This window comes from Thamnophis elegans, chromosome 2 (assembly GCF_009769535.1).
Source record: "Thamnophis elegans isolate rThaEle1 chromosome 2, rThaEle1.pri, whole genome shotgun sequence".
Classification (NCBI taxonomy): domain Eukaryota; kingdom Metazoa; phylum Chordata; class Lepidosauria; order Squamata; family Colubridae; genus Thamnophis; species Thamnophis elegans.
In genome coordinates, this window is record NC_045542.1 from 82,651,478 (window position 1) to 82,675,688 (window position 24,211).

A 24,211-nucleotide genomic window follows, 5' to 3' on the forward strand; every position below is an offset into this window, starting at 1 on the left:
CAGGCAGGATGATTGCATTATACAACTTTAGAAAAGAAGCCACCAATCTTGTTGAAATCCCAGTTGCCTCTTGAAAAAGCACCTTTGGGACAACCATGACCTAGATGACTGAGAATCTCCATAGACTTCTTGATCTGAAGAATTGTCAATAGCTTTTTTTACAGAGTGTCCCACGTTGATTCCGTGACAGTTGTTTAACCATGTTTTCCCAATCAGGCTGACGGCTCATAAAGAGGAAAGAAGTAAAGGAATGGAGATTCTCACACGCACACACACACACAGAGGACAGGTTGGCAGATGTTACAAATAATGTCCACTCTTCCCATCCAGTTAATTCCAAGACATTCATCTGATTTAGCCAAACCTAGCCAACAGACTGCATCCCACAAATTCATCTACATAGATCACCCTGGAGAGAGAAGCAGCTTTCTTCCCATCTTACAGGAGAAACAACCAATGGTCCAGCCTCACAAAACCGAGCACGATCAGATGGATGCTGCAAAACCTGGGCGATCAGAATAACAAGAGTTGGAAGGGACCTTTTAGGTCATCTAGTCCAACCCCATCCCAAGCAGGAGACCCTACACTATTTCTGATAGATGGCAGTCCAGTCTTTTCTTGAAAGGCTCCAGTGATGAAGCTTCCACAACTTCTGAAGCCAAGCCATTCCATTGGTTGAGTGCTTTCACTATCAGAAAATTTCTCCTTATTTCCAGGTTGTATCTCTCCTTGATCGGTTTCCATCCATAATTCCTTGTCTGGCCTTCAGGTGCTTTGGAAAACGGGGCGACTCCCCTCCTCTCTGTGGCAGCTCCTTAAATATTGGAACATGTCATTCCTGGTCCTCTTCACTAGACTAGCCATGCCCAGTTCCTGCAACCGTTCTTCATATTTGCTTTTAGCCTCCAGCCCCCTCATCCCCAGATGGCAGCGAAGAGCCAGCGGTTCCCGCCTTGTCCTTCGCCTCCGAGCCCTCTTTTCCCCCGGCTCTTCTTTCCTCCGCGGGCGACTCACGTCCTTCTGCCTTCTCCCTCTGCCTCCCCATCAATCCTCGTCCTTTCATTGGCTACCATGTAGAGGAGCACCGGCTGGAGCCTTTTTCCTATTGGCTGAGGTTCCTCTGCAGGACGCCGAGCAGCGGAGGGGCTTGCTTGGCTCTGTCATTCCGGATGGCGCAGGCGCGTTGGCTTCCGTTATTGTTCACAATTGTAGCGGAGCCGACGGGTAACATAGTAGCCGTGAACGCCCCCTCCGGCTTTCTGCCTCCCTCGGAGCGACGCCTTCCAGCCCAGTTGAGTTCACCGGCGGCGGCGGCGGCGGAGGGAGCAGCAGCATGCCGGTGAGCCGCTCACCCCAGCCTTCCCCTCTGCTCCTTTCCGCCGCGGCGCGCCGCGGCCCGTTGCTAGGGACGGCGCTGCCAGGAAAGCCAAGCGAGGCTTGGAAGGCAGGCGGCGGGAGGGTGGTGGCGGCGGCGGTGGCTGCTGGGTGCAGGAGTCTGCAGTGGGCAGGGCAAGGGGGCTTTAGAGAGCGTGAAGAGGTCTCGGAAGGCCGGTCCTCCTGGGGTGGATCTGGAGACCTCTCCCCCTAAAACGCCACGGACCGACCGCAAGGGATTGTGAGTCCGACATAAAGCATAGGAGGTCGGGCAAGCAATCACAGCCAAGCGCCCATGAGACGCCAGGCCTCTGGTTAAGGTAACCTTCCCCACTTCACCCAGATGGGATGGACGACCCCGCCCCTTGTTGACCTCACACATTAAACCTAGGGCTGGTTAACAGTTACAGGTAGTTCTCCTCGACCTACGACCACAATTGAGCCCAGAATTTCCGTTGCTCAGCGAGACAGTTGTTCCTGTGAGTTTTGTCCCATTTTGCGACCTTTCTCGCCAGGGTTGTTAAATGAATCACTGCCATTGTTAGTAACATGATTGTTAAGTGAATTTGGCTTCCCCGTTGACTTTGCTTGTCAATAAGGCCCAAAAGATGATGGCATGACCCCGGGAAACTGCAATCGCCTTATCAGTATCTAGCCAGAAGATAATAAAAGTTCAAGGGAAACGCATTCTGCAGATTATTTAAATTTGTGTATTAGATGAAAACTATATTTTAAAAGGAAAAAAATACATTTCTTCTAAAATATCCAAAGCAGTGGGACCAACCTTCATGGCTTGGAAGCCTGGCTGGGGGGAGGGGGGGAGAAGTAACCGGGCTGCATGAGTGGTGGCCCAGTTTACACATGCACATGCAGCTCAGTTGCAAGTTGTGCTGCATGCACATGTGTTTGCATGCCAGCCCACTGCTCGCATCAAACTTTGTGTGTGCGCCAGTCTGTCGCTTGCATCAATTAAGCTGCACACATGCACCGGCCTGTGCCCAGTTGCGAATAAACTATTGCCTGGTAGTGGGCTACAGCCGGGTGGTTGGGGACCCCTGTTTAATACACCTGTAAAATACCTTTATTGGGCCTATCTGAAAGAAAATCTTGCCAGATCAAATGCAAAAATATTTCATAAAACATTTTGGTGCTCCTTACTATTTTTTTAGTGGCCACTTAAATATAATCCAAAAATAGAGTATCTCATATTTTCCAAAAATAGTTATTACCAAATTACTTCAGGAAGTGTTTTATTTTTTCCCCCTGTGTTACAACTGTAATCATGTTTTGGTATCTTGGTTTTGTTTCTTCCTCTTTGCTGAATAATTACGGGGCATTTCTTTCTCCATGTAGATCAACAGATCTGAAAAGCCGGACAAACCTGATAATTTGGATAATGTCAAAGTTGTGGTTCGTTGCCGGCCGCTCAATGAGCGGGAGAAGACCATGTGCTATAAAATGGCTGTCAATGTTGATGAAATGAGAGGCACTATTACTGTGCATAAAACAGATTCTTCCAATGAACCTCCCAAGACATTTACTTTTGATACTGTATTTGGGCCAGAGAGCAAGCAACTCGACGTCTATAACCTGACTGCAAGGCCGATTATTGACTCTGTGCTGGAAGGTTACAATGGTAAGTGCTTCTTCAGGCTAACAGGATGAAGAAGGGGAGGAGGGAGAGCCGGTTGTAAACACTTTCTTTTGCAATTTCCTAAATATTAGAACTACTCTGCATTTGTGTCTATGTGGTGTGTTTGTGCATGTGTGAATGCATGCGTGAATAGGTATGTACAGTCGCAACTTCTGCTGTTCTGTTTCATTATAGAACCCCCTATTTACAAAATGGATTTGCTTCTTTTAACATCTCTGCTTTGAGCTACAGATAAACAATCATCAATAGAGTCCTTCAAAGTACATTAAGATAGAGAAGGATTGTACTTTGTTTCTGTGGAAACCTTTTTGCTCAGAAAAATAATCATATGACTGTCTACCTTTCTACACACACACACACACACACACACACACACACACACACACCACGTATATACTGTATATAATGCAAGATAACAGTCCAGTTAGACTTATTAAACCAGGTTCAGCGAATTCAACGCTCACTATGTTTTCAAAAGGCATCAGAATTGGGTCTGTCAAAGCTAAACTGTATACAGGTAGTCCTCGATTTATGACAGTTCATTTAGTGACCGTTCAAAATTATAACAACACTAAAAATGACTTATGACCATTTTTTCACACTTACGACCTTGTAGCAGCCCCATGATCATGTGATCAACATTCAGATGTTTGGCAACTGCCTCATATTTATGATGGCTGCAGTGTCCCAAGGTCATGTGCTCACCATTTATAACCTTTTGATGAGCAAAATCAATGGGGAAGCAAGATTCACTTAACAGCCATGGTACTAACTTATCAACTGCAGTGATTCACTTAACTGTGGCAAGAAATATTGTAAAATGGGAGAAAACTCACTTAACACGTCTCACTTAACAACATAAATTTTGGGCTCAATTGTGGTCATAAGTTGAGTACTAACTGTACAAGTGTATATATACTTGTTTGTCCATAACAGTTACAAGGACATTACAGGTAGTCCACCTTGTTCAGTAACCATTCAAAGTTGCAACAGCATTGAATGAAGAATTTACAACAGATTCTCGTAGTTGTGGCCATTGCAGCATCGTGTAATCACCATTTGAGGTCTTACTTCCTGGCTTTTCACAAGCAAAGTCAATGGGGAAGCCAGCAGGAGGTCAGAAATGTTAGCCAGGATGCTGCAACCACTTGAGATTCATCTAAGAATGACAATTGAGATTGTTGAAACTGCCACCATAAGTTAATGGAGTCACATGACATCACACTGCATAATCACATCACTTAGCAATGGTGTTCCTGATCCCAATTACTGTTGGTAAGTGAGGACTACCAGTATACTCTTTGTATATGCAACTGCAAAGATGTTTTTCTAGTGGGACATAAGTGATAAGTCAGTTCTTTGGTTTTTGAGAGTTGGGGTATTCAAAGATGCCCGGTTTTATTTGGCACAACTCAAAGGACACTGAACCTGATTTTCACATTGTGGATTAATATGCACTTATCCTTTGTTTTGTGAAAACATTTTCTAATGTTTAATAAATATACTGCACGTAAAATATTGTATTTTAGGCTTAGGAAAAATGTACATGAGTAATTCTCAACTTACAATCACAACTGATCCCAAAACTTCCATTGCTAAGTGAGACACTTGTTAATTGAATTTTGTCCCATTTTACGGCCTTCCTTGCCATAGTTGTTAAGCGAATCACTGAAGTTGTTAAGTTAGTAATACAGTTGTTAAGTGAACCTGGCTTCTCCATTGACGTTACTTGTCAGAAGGTCTCCAAGATGCTCATATCAGTCAGTTGAAAAGCATCTAAATTTTCATGTAATCCTCAGGATGCTGCAATGGTTGTAAGTGTGAAAAATGGTCATAGGCCACTCTTTTCAGTGCTGTTGTAACTTCGAATGGTCACTAAGCGAATTGTTGTAGGTTGAGGACTGCTGTAATTTGGGGAAGGTATATTTTTAAACAAAAAAGAAATCACAGTTTGATTCAGAAATGTGATGAAACTGTGTCGTGAATGAACAGGTGAGAAAGTGACATGGGCCAGGAAAAGATCTATGTTTTGTTGCTTCATGCTTCGACATTTCATAGAAGTCCGTACTTCTCGGCATGTGCATGAATACCCGTGGCCTGTGCCCTCCTGGCACTAAGAGTGGTAAAGAAAGGATTTATGTTACAGGTACCATTTTTGCTTATGGACAGACTGGAACAGGAAAGACTTTTACTATGGAGGGTGTCCGGGCTGTACCAGAACTCAGGGGAATCATTCCCAATTCCTTTGCTCATGTATTTGGACACATTGCAAAAGCTGAAGGAGATACGAGGTAAAAGAATACATTTTATTTCTTCACATTCTTATCCTGCCAGTATTAATTCCACTTCAGAAGGGCTTTCCTGGACCAGACTGAAATTCCATCTAGTCCCAGGATTTGGTTTCTGACTGTGAAAAATTAGCTTTTTTGCTATTGAGCCCAGCTACCATATCTCTTTGCTACATGACAGATCCTGGCGGATTTGGGTGTGTGTGGGATGAGACAGCCTCAGCCATGGCAAAGAACCATTAATCCAAATGGAAGGGATCCCCATCCCTCCTCATCCAATGGGCCAGACCAGTCAAGCACAGCAGCAGCCATTCAGCAGCCCCCCACATATCTTTCCCTCCTTGCTGAAGAGAAGAAGCGAGCCGATTGCCACTCCTTGGGCCAAGTGGCTCACCGTTACCACCAGTCCGAGGGAAGGGGGGTGGAAAATAAAGCATGGAAAGAGATATTTAGTCCTGCCCTCCCATGGGAGGGGTAGAGAAAATTGGATTTGAGATTGATAAAAGCCTTACTTTTTAAGAAGCCCCAGCATTGCATTTTTGCTCTCCCTGGCCCCCAGAAGCACTTTGGAGGCTTCCCAAACTCTCTGCATACCCCTTTTTTCACAAAAAATGGGGCATGCAGATGGTTTGGGATGCCTGCAAAGTGCTCCTGGGAGCCAGGGACGGCAAAAACTTTTTTTTAGATTTGCCTCTTCAAAATCTTGGTGCATCTTATACTCCGAAGAATATGGTATTTAAACACAATTCCTTTTAGTTTTCTTTTAATATCCAAAGATAGACAACTTTTGAAATATGCCTTCCAATTATCTAATGCTCCTGTTGATTTGCCAGTAGCAATGAATTAGCTAAACTGAATAGGTGTTTCATGAAAAAAAATACTTCTATAGTATTCAGCACTCAGCAATACATATGTAAATTCTTGCTTGCAGAGTCTTTGTCTTTTAATAAGCTTCTCAGAAACTTGCTTGCCACCCAGACTGAGATGGGTGGTATATAAATTTAATAAACAAATTTATAAATTTAATTAGGTATTTATTTAATTTAAAAAACTTGTGAGCTATCAACTCAAGCCTTAACTGAAAGAAATATTGTATTCCAAAATTGTTCTGAACACTAACTTAAAGTCATCTGGTTCTTACACATACCTCTTAACTTTTGACTACCCAAAGCTTTCTTCTTTTTAGTATAATTTAGAATAAAGGGAAGACATTTTGGTTATTCTTAAAATGTCATTAAACATTTAAGAATAACCATTCTTGGGCATTTCCTGCAGAGATTCCAGAGATTTTTATCGTAGATCATCATTTATCTACAGCTAACAAGATGGAGTCACTTCAGAGAAGAAAGAAAGGGGATCCCTTACCATAGAAATCAGCTCACAAAAGAATGGATGGCATTCCATTGTTTACTTCATAGCTTTATTGGAAAATCATACAGAGCATGACATTTGTGTTGTATTTCTGTCTCAAATACATTTCTTAATTTTAAATACCCCAAATGGAATATCCCCCCGCCTAATAAGATAGAGGCTATAAGCCTCTTTTCAAAAGTTCCCTTATTTTTTTTTTAATCATTCCAGTGTATCTTCCACTTTCCCTCTCTCCCTCCTTCATACATTAAAATTAATTCTGGCCATATTTTTGCTATAATTATATTTTTAAACTTCAGGTTTTTGGTTCGAGTTTCTTACTTGGAAATCTACAACGAGGAAGTTCGTGACCTCTTGGGAAAGGACCAGACACAGAGGCTGGAGGTAAAAACTTAAAACTCTTAACATTGTGAAAACTAGCTACATGATCACCTCTCTTCCGTTTACTCAAATGACATTACAGTGCTCATCTCTGATTTATTAAGGCTTTTCACACAGTCAGATGTTTAGATTGGATTTGCCATTTTTATCCAGCTATCAAATCCTTCCCAAGCCCTTGGGATGGGCAAATGTTGTTGTTTGATAATATTAAAGGTATCATCACAAGATGAAAGCTGTTCCAAGAAAAGCTGCCTTTTGCAATTAACTGATGGTTATTTTGTCAATATTGATGGTGCTCCGGGTGTTTTGGCATTGCACCCAAGGCACCTAGTTCTATTGGTATGATCTTTGTTTCTTTCGCCACAGTCGTTCTACTTCTATTTTAGATGTTTATGTTTTATGAATATTTCCAGATCTTTCTCTTCTCTTCTGCTGTCTCCAGGTACTACAAAGATATTACAAAGTTCAAAGCCCACTATCCAGATTTTTTTAATCTTTCTTATCAACAATAGTTTTAAGTTTAGAGTGTTATGTGTTTGTACAGTAGGTGCCAGTTATTACACATGCACACACAAGCAGACTGAATATACTAATATTCCTGCCTTTTTTTCTCCACAACAACAATCCCGCGAGGTAGACTGGAGTAGACTGGGTTGAGGGACAGTAACTGGCTCAAAGTCACTCAGCCAGCTAAAGGATGCCTAGAACTCGCAGTCTCCTAGTTTCTAGGCCAGCACCTTATTCACTACGCCAGACTGCTCTCTTTAGTATTCTAAGAACATAAATACTTGTATGGTCTGTTCCGCTGAATATAAAGAACATCAGGAATAGCTTTTTAAAAAAATACATAACGTGCATAGAAAGTATTAATTAAAATGTCTTATAGGTTAAAGAACGACCCGATGTAGGAGTCTATATCAAAGATCTTTCAGCCTACGTTGTAAACAATGCAGATGACATGGATAGAATTATGACTCTTGGCCATAAAAACCGTAAGTTGCATAGCCCTGGTTGAGTGCTCCATATTCTTTGTGGAATGTCCTCAGTTTCGTTAAATGTGGCTATTCATTATAAAAGTGTAAGAAGAACCATCTATAATATATATGGTGACTCCTTTGTCTTTTCCAGTGCAGCGGGCTCAGTATATGTCTTTCTAAATATGCAGCCTTTGATATAAAAAAGTGATCAAATTTGAATTTGATTTGGTTCCTGAAGCTTGCCTAAGTTTTTCATTTTTATAATTAATACAAATATTAAAAAGCATGCAGGCAAGCTGAAGACAGCTTGAGTAGATAGAGTTTTGATACCTGTTCATTCATTCTTGCATTTTCCCTTCCGTCCAGTGTTGGAACAGGGCTGCTAGAGCAGTGTCAAAAAGTCAGAAAGATGATGTTATTAATTCAAGCTTTTAGATTCCCTTCTCTGTGTCAATAGGTTCTGTTGGTGCCACTAATATGAATGAGCACAGTTCCCGCTCCCATGCTATCTTCACAATCACAATTGAGTGCAGTGAAAAGGGTGTGGATGGGAACATACATGTGCGTATGGGCAAGCTACATCTAGTAGATCTTGCGGTAAGTGTTTTTCTTTTCATAGGTTTGTAGCATGTCTGTCACAGGTATTGCAGCTATTGTCAGGACTTCCTCTGTGTTTTTAAAGAAGCTGCTAGAAATTGCTAGTTGGAGTGGAAGATTTCTTAAATGAAATCCTTCATTTCCAAACCGATGCTGCCGTACCTCTTTAAGGACCCTTTCTCTATTTGTGTGGGCTTTTTGTGCCTCCCCTCTTGCATGCGGTATCAGAGCAAGCAGTCGGTCTTTTTCAGCTGCTTTATTCAATGTTCTGATTTAAAGAAAGTATTTCTGGAAGAGCCCTTTGTCCCCTAACTCTCTGCCTCTTTATTTCTTCCTAAAGGGTTCAGAAAGGCAGGCAAAAACTGGAGCTACTGGGCAACGACTGAAAGAAGCAACAAAAATCAACCTTTCTCTCTCCACCCTTGGGAATGTCATCTCGGCGCTGGTGGATGGAAAGAGCACTCATGTGCCTTACCGTAATTCTAAACTGACCCGGCTACTCCAGGATTCTCTTGGCGGCAACTCCAAAACTATGATGGTAATAAGAAGGAAACATTAGAGATTCGTGTGGGGCAAGTAAATGATAGTCCAGAGGCTACTAGATTGTGGATGGGGAAATCAGGTTCAAACTCAATCCAAATAAGGTGGAGTTACTGTTAATTCAGAGATTGCAGCACTACAACTTTTTGACTCTTGATGGTATTGTTCTACCCTCAGCAAGAACACACTCACAGTCAAGAGTCTTGCACTCGCAGAGCAGGTGAAGACTGGCCAGAAGGGATTTTGCAATGTGTGGCTGGTAATGAAAGTGACCTCCCAAGAGGTGCAGAAGGAAGGGGCCTGACAGCAAATATTCTCTGTAATATCTTCCTTCTTTTGGAACAGCGTCTTCCTTGAAACCAAGGATGCTCCCCTTCATCCTCACAGCTTATTGGAAGCAAGTGTACATATGGTTTTGGAAGGCCTTGGGGATTAAGCATTAGTGCCATATCAAATGCCAATTAGCTATTATTATTCTATTATCAAAATTGGAAACATGGGTTATAGTGATAATTAATTTATAATTTTGATTTTATTGTGCATTGTACCCAGTACAATCTACAGTTGTGTTATATTGTAAATTCTGCAAGCAAAATACATTAATAGCTTCAGCTCCTAGTTCTTTTTAATGATTCTTCTCACCACATATTTTCTATTGGCAAAGAATGTTAAATCCCATATGCAACCTCGAATCCTCATTTTTCAACTTTTGAAGTCGTCTCCAATGCCTGAAAATCAGTGATAGCATTTCCAAATGTTTTGTGGCAAGAAATATATAAAAACTCACACTCGAACTATCTTAATTGTAATGCCCCTCCCACATCTTTTACCATTCCCTTATAGGAGATACATCTCTACAAATAGGCTTTGTTAGTCTGTAGGTTTCCACAGTATAGTAACATTTTTTTAAATTTTAACTTCTCTATTTGCCATTGAAAAATGGGGGATGGCTACATAGAATGGATCAGTTGCCTAAGAGAAATCAAGGGTTGCTTGGTGTAGCTAGGTGGGTAGAAGTGTCCTTTGGGAAGTTATTTTTTATATCCAAGATGCTCCATTCTAGTTCCTTTTTAAATGTCAAGTTATCACAAGCAGGCAGTGTTTGCTTCCACGAAGCATGGAAAGTTCTCTGTGAGCTATTTTGTGCATTCTTCCTTTGAGGGTTTTTTTCCCCTTAAAACTTTTTCATAATTTTGCAAATGTTGGATTTTCCTCAAGCTTGTTGAATTCTCCCTCTTGACATAACATACACTCCCAGAGATTATGCTTGCCAATTGGAATTGTGTCAATTGGTTCTCTATTACATTGCCCATTTTGTTGCAGTTCAGTAAGGATAAATTATGAACAGTTGGTTCCCCCCCCCCCCCATACCAAGCTTCCCATGCTGGTAGAGTGGAAGATGATAAGTATTTCTGGTTTTGATGGTCTTGATCACCTGCCTACTGTGGAGAATGACAGTGTCCAAGCATAGCTGGAGAGGTGTGCAATTTTTGCCTTGGAGCATTTCTGGATTGGGCTGCAAATGTTTCCTTAGTTTTGAAAAGCATACAAATCGTTCTTGCATTTAAAATCCAACTATCAGTATGTTAGAATTCTAGCTTTAGCTTACATTTGACCATAATGTTGCACTTTCTGTAAATTGAGAATTGGACTGTTACGTGCTTAATTGTGGGCTTTTATGCTTGTTTATAATTTTTTTCTTTCTTTCTAGTGTGCAAACATTGGCCCAGCAGACTACAATTATGATGAGACCATCAGCACTCTGCGATATGCTAATCGTGCTAAAAATATCAAGAATAAGGCTAGAATTAATGAAGATCCAAAGGATGCCTTACTTCGTCAATTTCAAAAAGAAATAGAAGAACTTAAGAAAAAGTTGGAAGAAGGTAATTTGTTCATTGTCTCCTATTAATACATATGGATTGTAATATCCCATTTTAAATACATTCCATGTTCTCCAATAAAATGGTGAACAATGAATGTAAATTTTAATATGTATATCGGATTATCCTATGTTTGCTTCAAGAAATTAGGATAATACACAGATTTGTTTTCCCTTTATTTTTTGTCTTTGAGCATCTTGTACTATAGCAGCGATGGTGAATCTTTTTTGGTTCATGTGCCATCAATTGGGGGAGCGCAGGGGGGTTGTGCGTGGGCGTGCCGCACCCATAATGCAATGTATGACACACACACACACCCCAAGTGCGCTTGCATGCATGACAGGCACTCCCATCATTTTTTGCATTTTTTTTTCACTCTCCCCAGGCTCCAGAAGCTTTATAGGAGCCTGGGGAGGCAAAAACAGCCTCCCTCGTCCCCCCAGAGGCCCTCCGAAGGCTTCAGGGATCTTCAGAAGGCATCTCTGAAGTCACTGGAGGACTAAGAACAACCCTACAAGCAAACTGGAAGTGACTTCCGGTTTGCTTGGAGGGCTGTTTTTAGTCCTCCGGAGGCTTCCGGGACATTCAGGAGGCTTCCCTGAAGGCTCCGGAGGACTAAAAATGACTCTGAGTAAAACATTTTTAGTCCTCTGGAGCCTTCAAGGAAGCCTCCTGAAGGTCCCTGAAGGGTCCGGAGGGCTTAAACTGACCCTACGAGCAAACTGGAAGTCCGTTCCTGAACTTCCGGTTTGCCCATAGGGCTGTTTTTTTGCGCTCCGGAGGCTTCAGGAAAGCTCTTGAAGCCTCCAGAGGGCCTCTGGGGGGGGCAGGGGGGCTCTTTTCACCTTCTCCAGACTCCTATAAAGCCTCTGGAGCCTGGGGAGGGTGAAAAATGGCTTTAAAAAAGGCTGAACTCAGCTGGCCAGCATGCGCATGTGCACTGGCCAGCTGACGGCAACGCCTCGTGTGCTCTGACAAATGGCTCTGTGTGCCACCTGTGGCACGCATGCCATAGGTTTACCATCCCGGTACTATAGCTTAGGCTAGGAGTTGCTGAGCGTCCTAAACCTACCTGTTAAGTTTAGCAGCTTAATGTCTTTTTTAGTCCACGTCCTCCCTCCAACCTCCATTCATGGTTTTAACTTCTTTCAATGAAATATTACATCTACCAATTAGATAGCAGCTAAGAATGTGTTGCAGGTATCACCTATTCTTATTCACTAAATGTAGATTTGTTTGCAACGAATACAAAGCAGAAGGCACAGTCAGTTACATTTGATAAGAACAGAGCCTTTGGTAGCGATATCACTTGCCAAGGATTTCTTGATAATCTGCTAATTATTTTTGATCAGTTTCTTTGTAATCCTATTTTCTAACAAAACTTGTAAAGCTAAAGGGTAAAATTAGATTGGGATTTAAATTAACACACCAGGATTCTGTAGATAAAAATTAATTTAAAATAATTTGTTTCCTGTATTAAAAATGACGAACTAATGTAGGGGAAGAAATCTCTGGCTCTGAGACCAGTGGCTCTGAAGAGGAGGATGAGGATGAGGATGGGGAAATTGGTGAAGATGGAGAAAAACGAAAGAAACGAAGAGGTAAGGTGCTTTCAGATCACTTGATATCATTTTCATGTTTGTGCCTGAGTGCCCACTGCAGTAAACTTGTCCTCCTCTAAAATTGCATTTATATCATAAATATTAAAAGGGTTTTTTTTAGGATGAAATAATTGTCGGGTATAATGACGCTCAAATAAATTCAAGCTAGTATTGATGTTTCTTAGAAAGTACAAAAGTTCTGTGCTGTCTTCTGAACTTTGGCTTCTACTTCATTTAAATCAATAAGTTTTATAATTGGGGGTGTTTGCATAAAGACATTTGGTTGAATGTATTCATTCCCAAAGACAATATTTTTGTCTCCTGTTTGGTGATTGTGGGGGGAAATAATGATGGCACTGTTAAGCTTTACCTCTGAAAAATAAAGGATATCTTTCTGTTAACTTCAAAAGAATCTACAGGACTTTAAGCTTCCGGTTGATTTTCATTCAATTTAACTTAATTTTTTAAAAACGTAGTTATAATAATATAGCTGTGAATAATACTGCAGTTTAATTGCACATAAGACTTAACTTAGTCTGTTGCATGTATCCAGTCCAGGATAGTAACTTGAAATAGAATTTCAGAATCTGCATTTAAGCTGAGTAATGTGCTATGGAAACAAAGGAGGCATATTTGATTTTCAGTTCTCTGGAGAGAAAAAATCTATTGTTATTTGGTTGTAAAATGTCTTCTTTTTGGAGTGCTTATCCATGTATAATTGGATAACACATGACCCGAAACCTGCCAATGCATTATTGATTTAAAGAAATCTTCCCCAACTTGGAGCCCTCCAGATGTGTTGAGCTTTAATTTTCATAGATTAAATGTATTTGCCAGGGGACTATGGGAGTGACACGCTCAATATATCTGAAGAGCACCAGGCTGGGAAAGGTAATTTAAATCAGGGATGGGCACGTCACAAGTCCATCGGTCCCCAGACACACATTTTGTGTACTTTAGAGCTCCCTCTGCCATATTTTAATGATGGTTTTCTCAACCAATATTTAAAGTCTGTAGACTGCTGTGAATTGATTCTGATTGATTTTTATCTGGGGGATTTCTGCCTGGCCCCATCTACGTTGCTTCGTAGATTAATCGAATTCCTTGAAATCCTGGGTCAGAACAACAAGTTCAAATGCAATTTTTACCAACCTTTTCTCTAAGCAAACATTTTGTGCTTATCTGAAAGGAGTTCTAATTTGGTTGAAGCAAAAACTCTTGAAGGACTGGTGCTCCTTTCCCTCTATATGGATCTCTGCCTCCTCTGAGGTTTTTAATTCATGCGTTGCTAGTTAAAATTGGTTCACCGACAAATGGGCGACCGACAAAAGCGCGCCCGACTAAACCACGGTGACAAAACTGTGAGTTCTAAAGCGCTCCGACAAATGAGCGCTGAATCGCACCGACAACAGTGCGGCGACAGAAGCACGGTGACAGAAGCGCGCTCTAAAACTAACCCTAACCCTAACCCTAACCCTAAACCTAACCCTTACCTTAACTTAAATTGCCCTTCTGTCGACACGCTGTTGTAAATCGCCCTTCTGTCGACGCGCTGTTGTCGGCGTGTTGTTGATGTCGCGGTTTCAGCGACGCGGTTTTGTCTGCGCGCTTTTGTCAGGTCACGGTTAAAATTAAACTTCAAACCTTTAATAATAATGTTTAATAGTGTTATTGAAACATCACCTGAAGAAGTGAGAATTGCACTTCTTTATAGACCAAGGGATGATAAGTTGTGTTGTTGATTTCTCTGCTCATCCTCAACAATGACCTCAGGAGCATTTGTCAGCCAATGAGGGTACATTAAAATTCTGAGCTGTACAGTTGCACAGCAGGGCTCTTACCTGAGGTGAGAGTCAGTCTCTCTTGAGGACTTTTGGGTTGATCTTTTACCCTTTAGATCGAATGTTCAGCATGTATTTCTTGTTTCTTCTTCTTTCCTGGGATTTCCTTGGGGCCCACTTCTGTATTTTCCAGGCAGTAGCAGCAGCAGTAGTTCAGACTCTCCATGCTCTGTCATAGAAAAACCTCTGGATAAAACCTTCACTAGTGAGTGGGAGCTCTTAAGTCATCCAGTGAAGCTTTGGCCTCTCCATAATCTGTGCGCTCATTGTTTTGATGCTGCATTTTGCTCCTCTGCCCCTGATACATCAGTTTTTGTTCAGAGTGAAATGTGGATTTGCTCCACATAAAGTAAAGCATGCTTTTTCTTTTGCTGTTTCAAACTTACCTACAAACACCAGGATTCGTCTTAGCTCAATAGTTCAAGAAAGGAAAAAAAGAAATATTGGTATTGCTCATAGCAGCCAGGGTGTTGGGTAACAGAAACGATTTTTAAAAAGGCTTTGTTGACACTGTCTGATATGGTATAATCATACTAAGCACAGCTAGCTTTTGGCAGATTTTTTTTACTGTAGGTATATGCTTTGGAATGGGAGCTGGATTAGATAATCTTTGTTACAAGTGACACTGAATGTCACTAGTAAATGACTTTAGATGCCTAACACTTTGCTTATGTGGGAACTTCCCATTAGTTTCTGGAGCAGGGGGTGTCCATAGGGTGTGGTTTTTTTTTAAAAAAAAGAAGTCAAAATGGCAGCTTCCATTGCATCATTGCAGGCACCATTTTAACTCTTTTACCACACCCCCAGATCCCCTAACTGGCGTAAAAGACACCCATATCTTAATCATGCATATTTGCATGTCAGCTGTTTCCTGCTTATCAGAGTAAATGGGAAATCTCTTGTGGCAGCAGAGTTTTGCAGATAGTGATCGACTAGTTCCTGGCAGCAGACGCGATGGAACAAATTCAATAGATCTTTATTTTATATGTCCATTAATAGTTTGAAACAAACAGTCTTCTCCCACCCTTACACCCCTGCTGCTGGCTTTCAATCACAATGGAATGTTTTCATTGGGGAAACACATCACAGTCGGCTGAATACTCCCCAGCTTGATATGATGGATGGGATAGTGATGGCAGCTGCTTTTTGAAATCATAATTTTCTTTCTCCACAAAATGGCTTTCCCTTCTTTTGCATGCTGCATGGTTCACGGCATTTCCTCCTCTTATTTCTCTTGTTTTCCTCCTCCTTTTTGTTAATCCCCATTAAAATGTGCCCCTTTATCTCTAAGGAAACATCTGAGTTTTTGGAAAGAAATCTGTTTTTATTCAAATCAATGTTACAACCATATTAGAATCTATGAATAACGCAGACGGTTGATTGGAAACTGTGATCAAACACCAAGCAAGCTTGACTGGGCCTGCCTGACAATTGGCTACTTCAAATACTCCAGCCTTACTTAGTTTAAGTAGCATATTATTTTTTGGGATGTTTCTCTGGGCACATTCTCTGAGATAAGGTTAGAGCTTGAACAGCAGAATTACCACAACACTGTTCAGACGAGTAATATTGTAATAAGAAAACTGAAGAGTAATCAGATCCTTACTGCACTTCAGTTTTAAAATGGAACAATAAGGTTGACCTTTAATCTTGCATTGTGGTGTTTGCCTTTTCTATACATATGTGCAAATTTTGGAATGCCTTAATTATTATTTTTATTTTTTTTAAAAAGAAATCAAGCAATAATATGTTTCTTTTTTTCCCCCTCTCCACCTCCTTCCTCTTTGTGCGTGTGCTGCCTCTCTGCGATTTGTTTGCCTCTTCCTCTTAAATGCAAGATCAAGCAGGTTGGTGTGTTTGATTTGCACTGCATCTAATGGAATTGAAATAAAAAATTTAAAACTCACCTAGCTTTTTGTGTTCTAAAGTCTCGGTGGATACAATGGGCATGCAATTCTATTTATTCTGTTTTGTTAATGGATCCAATGCAGCTAAAACGGAAGTCAGGGAAGGGGGTTTCACCATGTAGACAAAATTTGGGTAACATTGTCCAAATAAAGATATGGGAGACAAGCCAGAGATTGTCCTTCTATAGCAATAGCTCAATTATATTGTTTTTTTTTTCTATCTTACCAAGATTGTCCTTCTCAATATTTCATGTTGTGGAGAGAAAGGGTCAAAGAGTAAAATGGGGCAAACAAAAAAAGATTCTTTTCTACCTTGCTTCTGTTTCTACCCTCTGACCAAATGGCAAATTCTGCTTTAGCTTAATAATTTTGCTCCTTTTTTTCTTCCAGCAATATATTATTCCAACACTGTGCTTCTCATTTTTAATTTTAAAAGTTAATATCCACTAGAATGTGTGTATTTTAAAAAAAATCAAAATCTATGTCGTTCTAAATTCATGAAAATGTTTTTGGTGGGATAATATTGGAACATCTTACCCGGTTGATCATTATAAATCAAACATCCCCAATAGGAACGAATCACAATGTATTTGATGCAAGTCTATGCCATGATCACAGAATGGTTATTTAGAACTCTCTATGTTGCAGTGTCGATTACAAGCTTGTTGTCCATTGAAAAAAATTATTATATAACAATATAATGAGAAAATGTGTCTTCTTAATCAACCTTGCTTTTAAATCCCGTGGAAGGAAAAAAGAAAGTTTCTCCTGACAAGATGTTGGAGATGCAGGCAAAAATTGATGAAGAAAGGAAAGCACTTGAAACAAAACTCGATATGGAAGAGGAAGAAAGGAACAAAGCTCGGGCAGAACTTGAGAAAAGGGAGAAAGATTTGCTTAAAGCACAGTAAGCATTCTGAAAATTGAGAAGACATTCATAGAACATTCATCTAACAGAGGGTTCTCCAGGCTGATCCCTGCTGATTTGTTTGAATGCAACTCTGATCAGCACAACGTATCTCGGAAGGAGGATAAAAAGTGGTTGAATAAAAGTGTTCAAATCACTTCATATGCCTTCTCTAATTGAAGTTTTTATAACAATTCATAAGAAAAGTTGGCATTAGAGCCACGGTGGCGCAGTGTTTAGAGTGCAATACTGCAGGCTACTTCAGCTGATCACCATCTGTCTGCAGTTTGGCAGATCGAATCTCCCCAGACTCAAGGTTGACTCAGCCTTCCATCCTTCCGAGGTCGGTAAAATGAGGACCCAGATTGTTGGAGGCCATATGCTGATTCTATAAACTGCTTAAAGAGGGCTGTAAAGCACTATGAAGCAGTATAGAAGTCTTAAGTGCTAGTGCTATTATTATTGCTTTTATCACTATTTATTGAAGTTAAGTGAAATCCTTATAGAGATATTAGAGAAATAACTTAGCATTAGTTACAACAATTTCTGTGACACAAGAGCATTAATTAGAACATTTTGAGAGCAAGAGAAAAAAATCAACTTTCCTTTGTTGTAAATATAGCTGCGCTAGAGTTCCTGATACATCAGATGAACTGCTTGGAAGTAGGCCACGTTCAGTCTGACTGATGTTGAGAGAACATTAAAATCTTACAATCATTCAAAATACCTCTACCATAGTCTTAATTTACTTAAGATTAGTAAGAGAATGTAAGGAATTGTTTAGGACGTCTGTCATATGCAATGTCGACGGCTACATTTGGGGTTTTTAGCTGTGGAATCCTGGTTGTAGGAATGCAAAGGGTGTTTTTTTCCCCCCTGTTTCTCTAGGCAAGAACATCAATCACTATTAGAGAAGTTGTCAGCTTTGGAAAAAAAAGTGATTGTGGGAGGTGTGGATTTGTTGGCTAAAGCTGAGGAGCAAGAGAAGCTTCTGGAAGAATCTAACATGGAGTTGGAGGAACGAAGGAAAAGAGCAGAGCAACTCCGAAAAGAGCTGGAGGAGAAAGAGGTCCACTTATTCTCTTGCTGAACTATTGTTTTCTTTTATTCTAAACAGCCTCCATGATACTGTTCTTCATCTATGCATTTATATGTTCAGCTAAAGCTAAGGAATAATCAAGGAGTAATCTTTGATAGAGCATGATAGTATCCAAAAGTTTAGAGATATGTCCTGTAGTACTGAAAAGAAGAGAATAATAGTCCAATGAAACCCTTTTACTCTTAAGAATAGAGTTGGGTAAACAGCTAGCATATTTACCATCATACATTTTAAAAGAAGCAGAATCTCTTTAAGACACCCTTGAAAGGAATCCAATATTGAAGCTTTTCTAGACAATGAAATGTAACTGAAGAAAATAAAAAGAAATACATGGTTTAATTACTGAAGGAAGCAGAGGAGGAAGCATCTAGTAAAAATATAAGTGTGCAATGATCAAGGATGCCATGTCTAAGTTGCATACACTTGGGCAAGCACAAAGAGAAAGAAAAATACTTACTGTAGTGGTCACCCAGAATTTTGCAGCCCAGACATGGCAAATAATGCTTCCAAATTCAGAACTCAAGGAAGCGGTGAAGTTTGATAAATGGGGAATACCTTTTTGGACAGGAGATTTTGTCCAAAAACATAGCAAAAGGAAGAAAGCTTGTCCTTAGTATCTAAATAAATTCAGAGGAAAGTAGGAAAATAGACATATATTGATTATGGCAAAAGTTCATTTTGTCTGCTTTTAAGTTGTTGTCCCGTAGTCCTAGGAATTAATGCACTTGAACTAACCAACCAGTCAAGGCTTCAAGTTGAGTTTCAGCTTCAGGAAAACAAAACCAGGGATGGGTTTTGGCAGACACTACTGCCGGTTTGCTCGTGTACACGCGCATTAGCAGTACAATTAAAATTGTTCTACGCATGTGCAGAACTGAAGAACAAGATGGCGGCGCCTATGACGCTGCCCAGAGAACTGGTTCGGGAGTGTGGCAGGCCTAGGTCACTGCGGGTTCCAGCGAACCCAGGCCGCCAAACCACTACTGAACTAGTAGGAACCCACCACTGAACAAAACCAATGAAAAACTAAAATGGCAGTTAGAAGGAAGGAAAGTGGACTTTTCTCTCTCACAGATATGTCCATTTTTATCACAAGCATCTTCCTTCAAAAAACTGGATGTTTAAAACTTTGGAGAGATATCTTGATACTCATTGGAAAGCATCATATGGAAGCTTTAAATCTTTCAGATGTAATTGATAAAAAGCCATAACATATAAAAGATCAGATAGTCTTTTTCTACTTCAGCATAAGTGGAAGCTGGAAAATACCTCATTTCCTAATTTGTCAGACCTTGCTAATTTACACCAAATAAGATGCAAAAACCCTTGGGTGAGCTTTGGTGAGTGTCTGAAATAGATGCACAAATGGGGGACAAACTATTATCGTATTCTTATTTTACGAATCCTCCTCCAAGGGCTTATGTAAAACAATATTCTTGCACTTGCCCATCAGATAGATAATGGAGGCCAATCTATTTTTTTTATTTGAAAAATAGCAAGAGCGTTTGGACATTGAAGAAAAATATACCAGCCTGCAAGAGGAAGCTCAGGGGAAGACTAAGAAGCTGAAAAAAGTGTGGACGATGCTCATGGCAGCCAAGTCAGAGGTCAGTATTATAAATGAAAGGTCTGATTTCAGGATAAAGGTGCTGCTTCTAGGCATACAGAAATGATTTTTGTAGGAGGAAATTGAACATGGCTCAGTGGCTGAGTAAGAAGAACCTAAAAAGGAAAATGCTAGTTGGTATGTAGATGAGAGACATAGTGGCTCAGTGGCTAAGACGCTCAACTTGTCGATCAGAAAGGTTGGGAGTTCGGCGGTTCAAATCCCTAGTGCCGTGTAACGGAGTGAGCTCCTGTTACTTGTCCCAGCTTCTGCCAACCTAGCAGTATAGGAAGCATGTAAAAAATGCAAGTAGAAAAATAGGAACCACCTTTGGTGGGAAGGTAACAGCGTTCCATGCCACACGCATGACCACGGAGACATCTTTGGACAACGCTGGCTCTTCAGTTTTGAAATGGAGATGAGCACTGCCCCCTAGAGTCAGGAATGACTAGCACATCTGTGCGAGGGGAACCTTTACCTTTATGTAGATGGCAGCAGAAGGAGAGGGCAGCATCCCTCTTCAAGAGTAAGGTTACTGAACTTACTGAAACAAGCATACCTGCTGCACATACAGGAAGAACATATGCTTGATTTATTTACACTTTTGAAAGAATTGGTAGCGTGACCATAAATGAGCAGTTTAAGTTCAGCAGCTCATTTAATTTAATGGAGGCAGACAGTGAAAGGAAAAAAAATCCATCTCTTCCTCCAGCAGTTTATAGTAGCATGAAGTCATTATGGCCTTAGCACATAAAAAAGAAACAGTTCCTGAATACTTATTTATTACTTATTTGCTAAACATTTTCTTATAAGATACATAGATCTGAACACTATTCTTTGAATTCCCATCTGACCCTGTTTACTTCTATGCATTTTTAGAAGCCTAAGGTTGAGAATGAATGTTTGGGGGGGAAATCTTGGGGGATACACTATGTCATTGTCTATCTCTATGTCATTGACCATTTCCCATTATTGCTGATACATCTAGACAACTTATTTTAACTTAATTTTCACTATAAAGATAATTTAAAGTCATTCACGTATTTCCCCAAATACGTGAATATTTGTCTGGTTTTATTGACCATTGTTCAAGGAATAAGAAAGAATAATTCCTGATGGGTTATCTTTAAATAGTTTTTTTTAAAGAAATATCAAATTTAAGAACAACAAAGAAGATGGAAACAGAATAATGCTGATTATTTAAAAATATGATTTAAGAATATAACTTTTTAATATAATTTTAAAATATTTTAAAAAATATTCTAATTATTCTTGATGGTTTGGTTTGGTTTATACCATATTTGTAGATGGCAGATCTGCAGCAAGAGCATCAAAGAGAAATTGAAGGTTTACTGGAGAACATTCGACAGCTCAGCAGAGAGCTCCGTCTTCAAATGCTTATAATTGACAACTTTATACCTCAGGATTACCAGGTGAAACATTTCTGATGATTTTGAGAGATTAAACAGTGATGGCTAGCCTTTTTCCCGTCAGGTGCCAAAAGTGGGGGGAGCGCAGGGAGATCATGCATGGGCATGCCCACCCCCCACCCCTGTACACATGCGCGCATGACACACACACACACGGCTTTTGGCATGCGATGGACCCAGGTTGCATGTGAAAAGGGTGAAAAATGACCCTACGTGCAAACCGGAAGTCTGTTCCCAAACTTCCAGTACAGTTAGAAGAACTTGTGGGGAATAACTTGCTGGGCCAATACCTATTTGCTTCTGAATTGACTTTAATAGTAAAGTGACCTCTCTTTTCTGTTTTTCGTGATTCCTCTCCAGGAAATGATTGAGAATTATGTTCACTGGAATGAAGACATTGGAGAATGGCAGCTGGTATGTGAGCTCACTTTTGATAAAAGAAACAATACATTCTTCAGAATCTGATTCTTATGTTCCTTGTATTAATTTACCAAGCCTCCTCTTAGTCTGTTGCTGGCATAACTTCTAGGGATGATACTAACAGACTTTCATTATATATTTTAAATATTCTTTGTATTTTCTTTTAAAAGAATGCCTTTTTCTTATGCAATTACCATTTAGATTTTTATTTGGAAATTTTTTGAAGCTACTGTACATTTCATCTTTAATTTACTAATACATATGGGATGAAGCAAGGACAAAAATGCGCTTGCCTTGCCTTGTCTTGGTGAGACCAGTTCTTACTATGACAAAAGCGAACAATAGAATGCAATTACTTTTGAAAGGTCTAATTCTTTTTTTTTTTATCTTTTAAGAAATGTGTGGCATATACTGGAAATAACATGCGAAAACAGACTCCTGTGGCAGATAAGAAAGAAAAAGATGTAAGTGAGCCTTTGCAAATGTGTGTTGTTGGAAGTCCAGTTTCCAGCTTTGTAGCTATCTTTTATATATGAATGTTTTGATTTTGATAAGAGTACTTTGGCATGATCCATTAATGTTTACTCATCATGTTCACTTTTTCCTCCACTCAGCCCTTTGAGGTGGACCTTTCCCATGTATATCTAGCTTACACTGAAGAGAGCTTGAGACAGTCTTTGATGAAACTAGAAAGACCAAGAACATCAAAAGGAAGATCAAGGCCCAAAACTGGCAGAAGGTTAGAACCACTGTGAAATACTGTTTTGTGCCCAGCTTCAAATTTAAAAGGAGTTGAGATATTTAAAGCTGAATGAAAACAGGAGGAACTCCCCCCACCCTCTCCAATTGGTCTATTAAGAACTCCGTGGGTGTCCCTGATACGTGTATGGGGATGGTCCTGTTTTGTGTGCACAGTAGAGCCAACAGAACCTTTCCTAATAATTCTGAATCACTTTTCAGTTTAATGGAATATTTTTCACTTACTAATCTATACTGCTATAAGTACAGGGGTGGGACAGAACGTTGCTTCATAATCAAACCTACTACTCTTTGCACAACTCAACAGTAAAAGTAAAACTTCCAGAGGATCCCATGAATGATCAGTCAGGAGTATGTGATGGATGTCTTGCCTGGAGTTAGGTCAGAGACTCCCTCCTGCATCTCTTGAAACAACTCATTTATTCCCTATTACAGCCTCCAATTAAAGTGATTTGTATCTCCCATTCTACTGCCTCATTCCCTCTCCCCCCAAGTCCACTCATGCCATTGGTCATGACTTTCCTTTTATATAATATGTAATATCAGTATCGTTGACTCTCTTGTGAATGTAGGTTCATTTTTAATGCTTTGTCACGATCATATTGCTTTTTGTCCTCAGCTGTTTCTTTTGTATATATGAATGCATTGGATATTTCTTGATTTGACTAATGTGCACCATCTTCTCTCCAAATAGAAAACGTTCTGCAAAATCAGGAGCCGGGATTGATTCTTTGCTTCAATAGGCCAAAACAATTGGAGATTTTAGTAAAGAAAATGCTTGTGTGGCTTAACATCTGGACCAATATTATCAGCCTGCAGTTGTTACCCAAGACAATAAGAAAACAGTGGTTTTTTCCCCGTTGGGTTACTCTTACGTCTTCTGTTATGCTAATATATTAATTCAGATTCAACAATATGGGGTTCTTACCATTGTTATGAATTCCAGTAGCTTTGTGAAAAAGCAGCTGTTGGGAATATCTTTGTATTTTAGATTGGTGTGTATTCAGTGGAAAAGATGGTATATGTGTCTGTTTAAATTTTAAACATATTAGCCATATTATAAGTAAACAAACAGATTTCTGTAGCCTGACATACTTTTTCTTTGTCTGTTGCCATTTGCTATAGACATTACTCTCCCTGTTTGCACAGCTGCAGATTTCTGGTTTTTTTTACAAGCAACTAGTTAACAATCGTTATAAAATCTGGGAATTCTTCATGCCTTTTAGGCATCTTCTACTATATCTGTAGGAGAATTTCCATATATGTAATATGCAAAGATGGACTGTTATAAAAAATGGTGTTGGATTTTTCTGGGGTGGATGCTAGAGATAAAGGAATCCTTGGGATTTCCACTGTACTGTTCCACTTCCATTTCCAAACAACACAGTCTACTTCCAACATAGGTGTTTGATTTACAAGAAGTTCACAGAGATAATTTTAAAGATAATGTGACTCTAAAGGAACCTGCTTTTTCATTTATAACACTAACATTTGAAGAGAGCAAGAGAACTTAGAAATGTTTTAGGAAATAACTTTGGTGTTGCACAAACATTTCTATAGAGAAACAGTGCAGATC

The 24,211-nt window shown here is 39.9% G+C and overlaps 1 protein-coding gene across 1 annotated transcript; it reads left to right on the top strand.

Moving 5' to 3' along the window:
- Positions 1 to 1,188: 1,188 nt before the first annotated feature.
- Positions 1,189 to 23,985, top strand: KIF3A (kinesin family member 3A). Its single transcript, XM_032211462.1, has 17 exons — positions 1,189 to 1,339; positions 2,728 to 3,010; positions 5,175 to 5,319; positions 6,987 to 7,071; positions 7,955 to 8,060; positions 8,503 to 8,642; positions 8,983 to 9,180; positions 10,894 to 11,068; positions 12,565 to 12,666; positions 17,165 to 17,321; positions 18,210 to 18,390; positions 19,917 to 20,027; positions 21,334 to 21,459; positions 21,817 to 21,870; positions 22,272 to 22,340; positions 22,491 to 22,615; positions 23,330 to 23,985. The coding sequence occupies exons 1-17, from the start codon at positions 1,334 to 1,336 to the stop codon at positions 23,376 to 23,378; spliced, it is 2,112 nt and encodes a 703-aa protein (XP_032067353.1). The 5' UTR covers positions 1,189 to 1,333; the 3' UTR covers positions 23,379 to 23,985.
- The last annotated feature ends 226 nt before the right edge of the window (positions 23,986 to 24,211 follow it).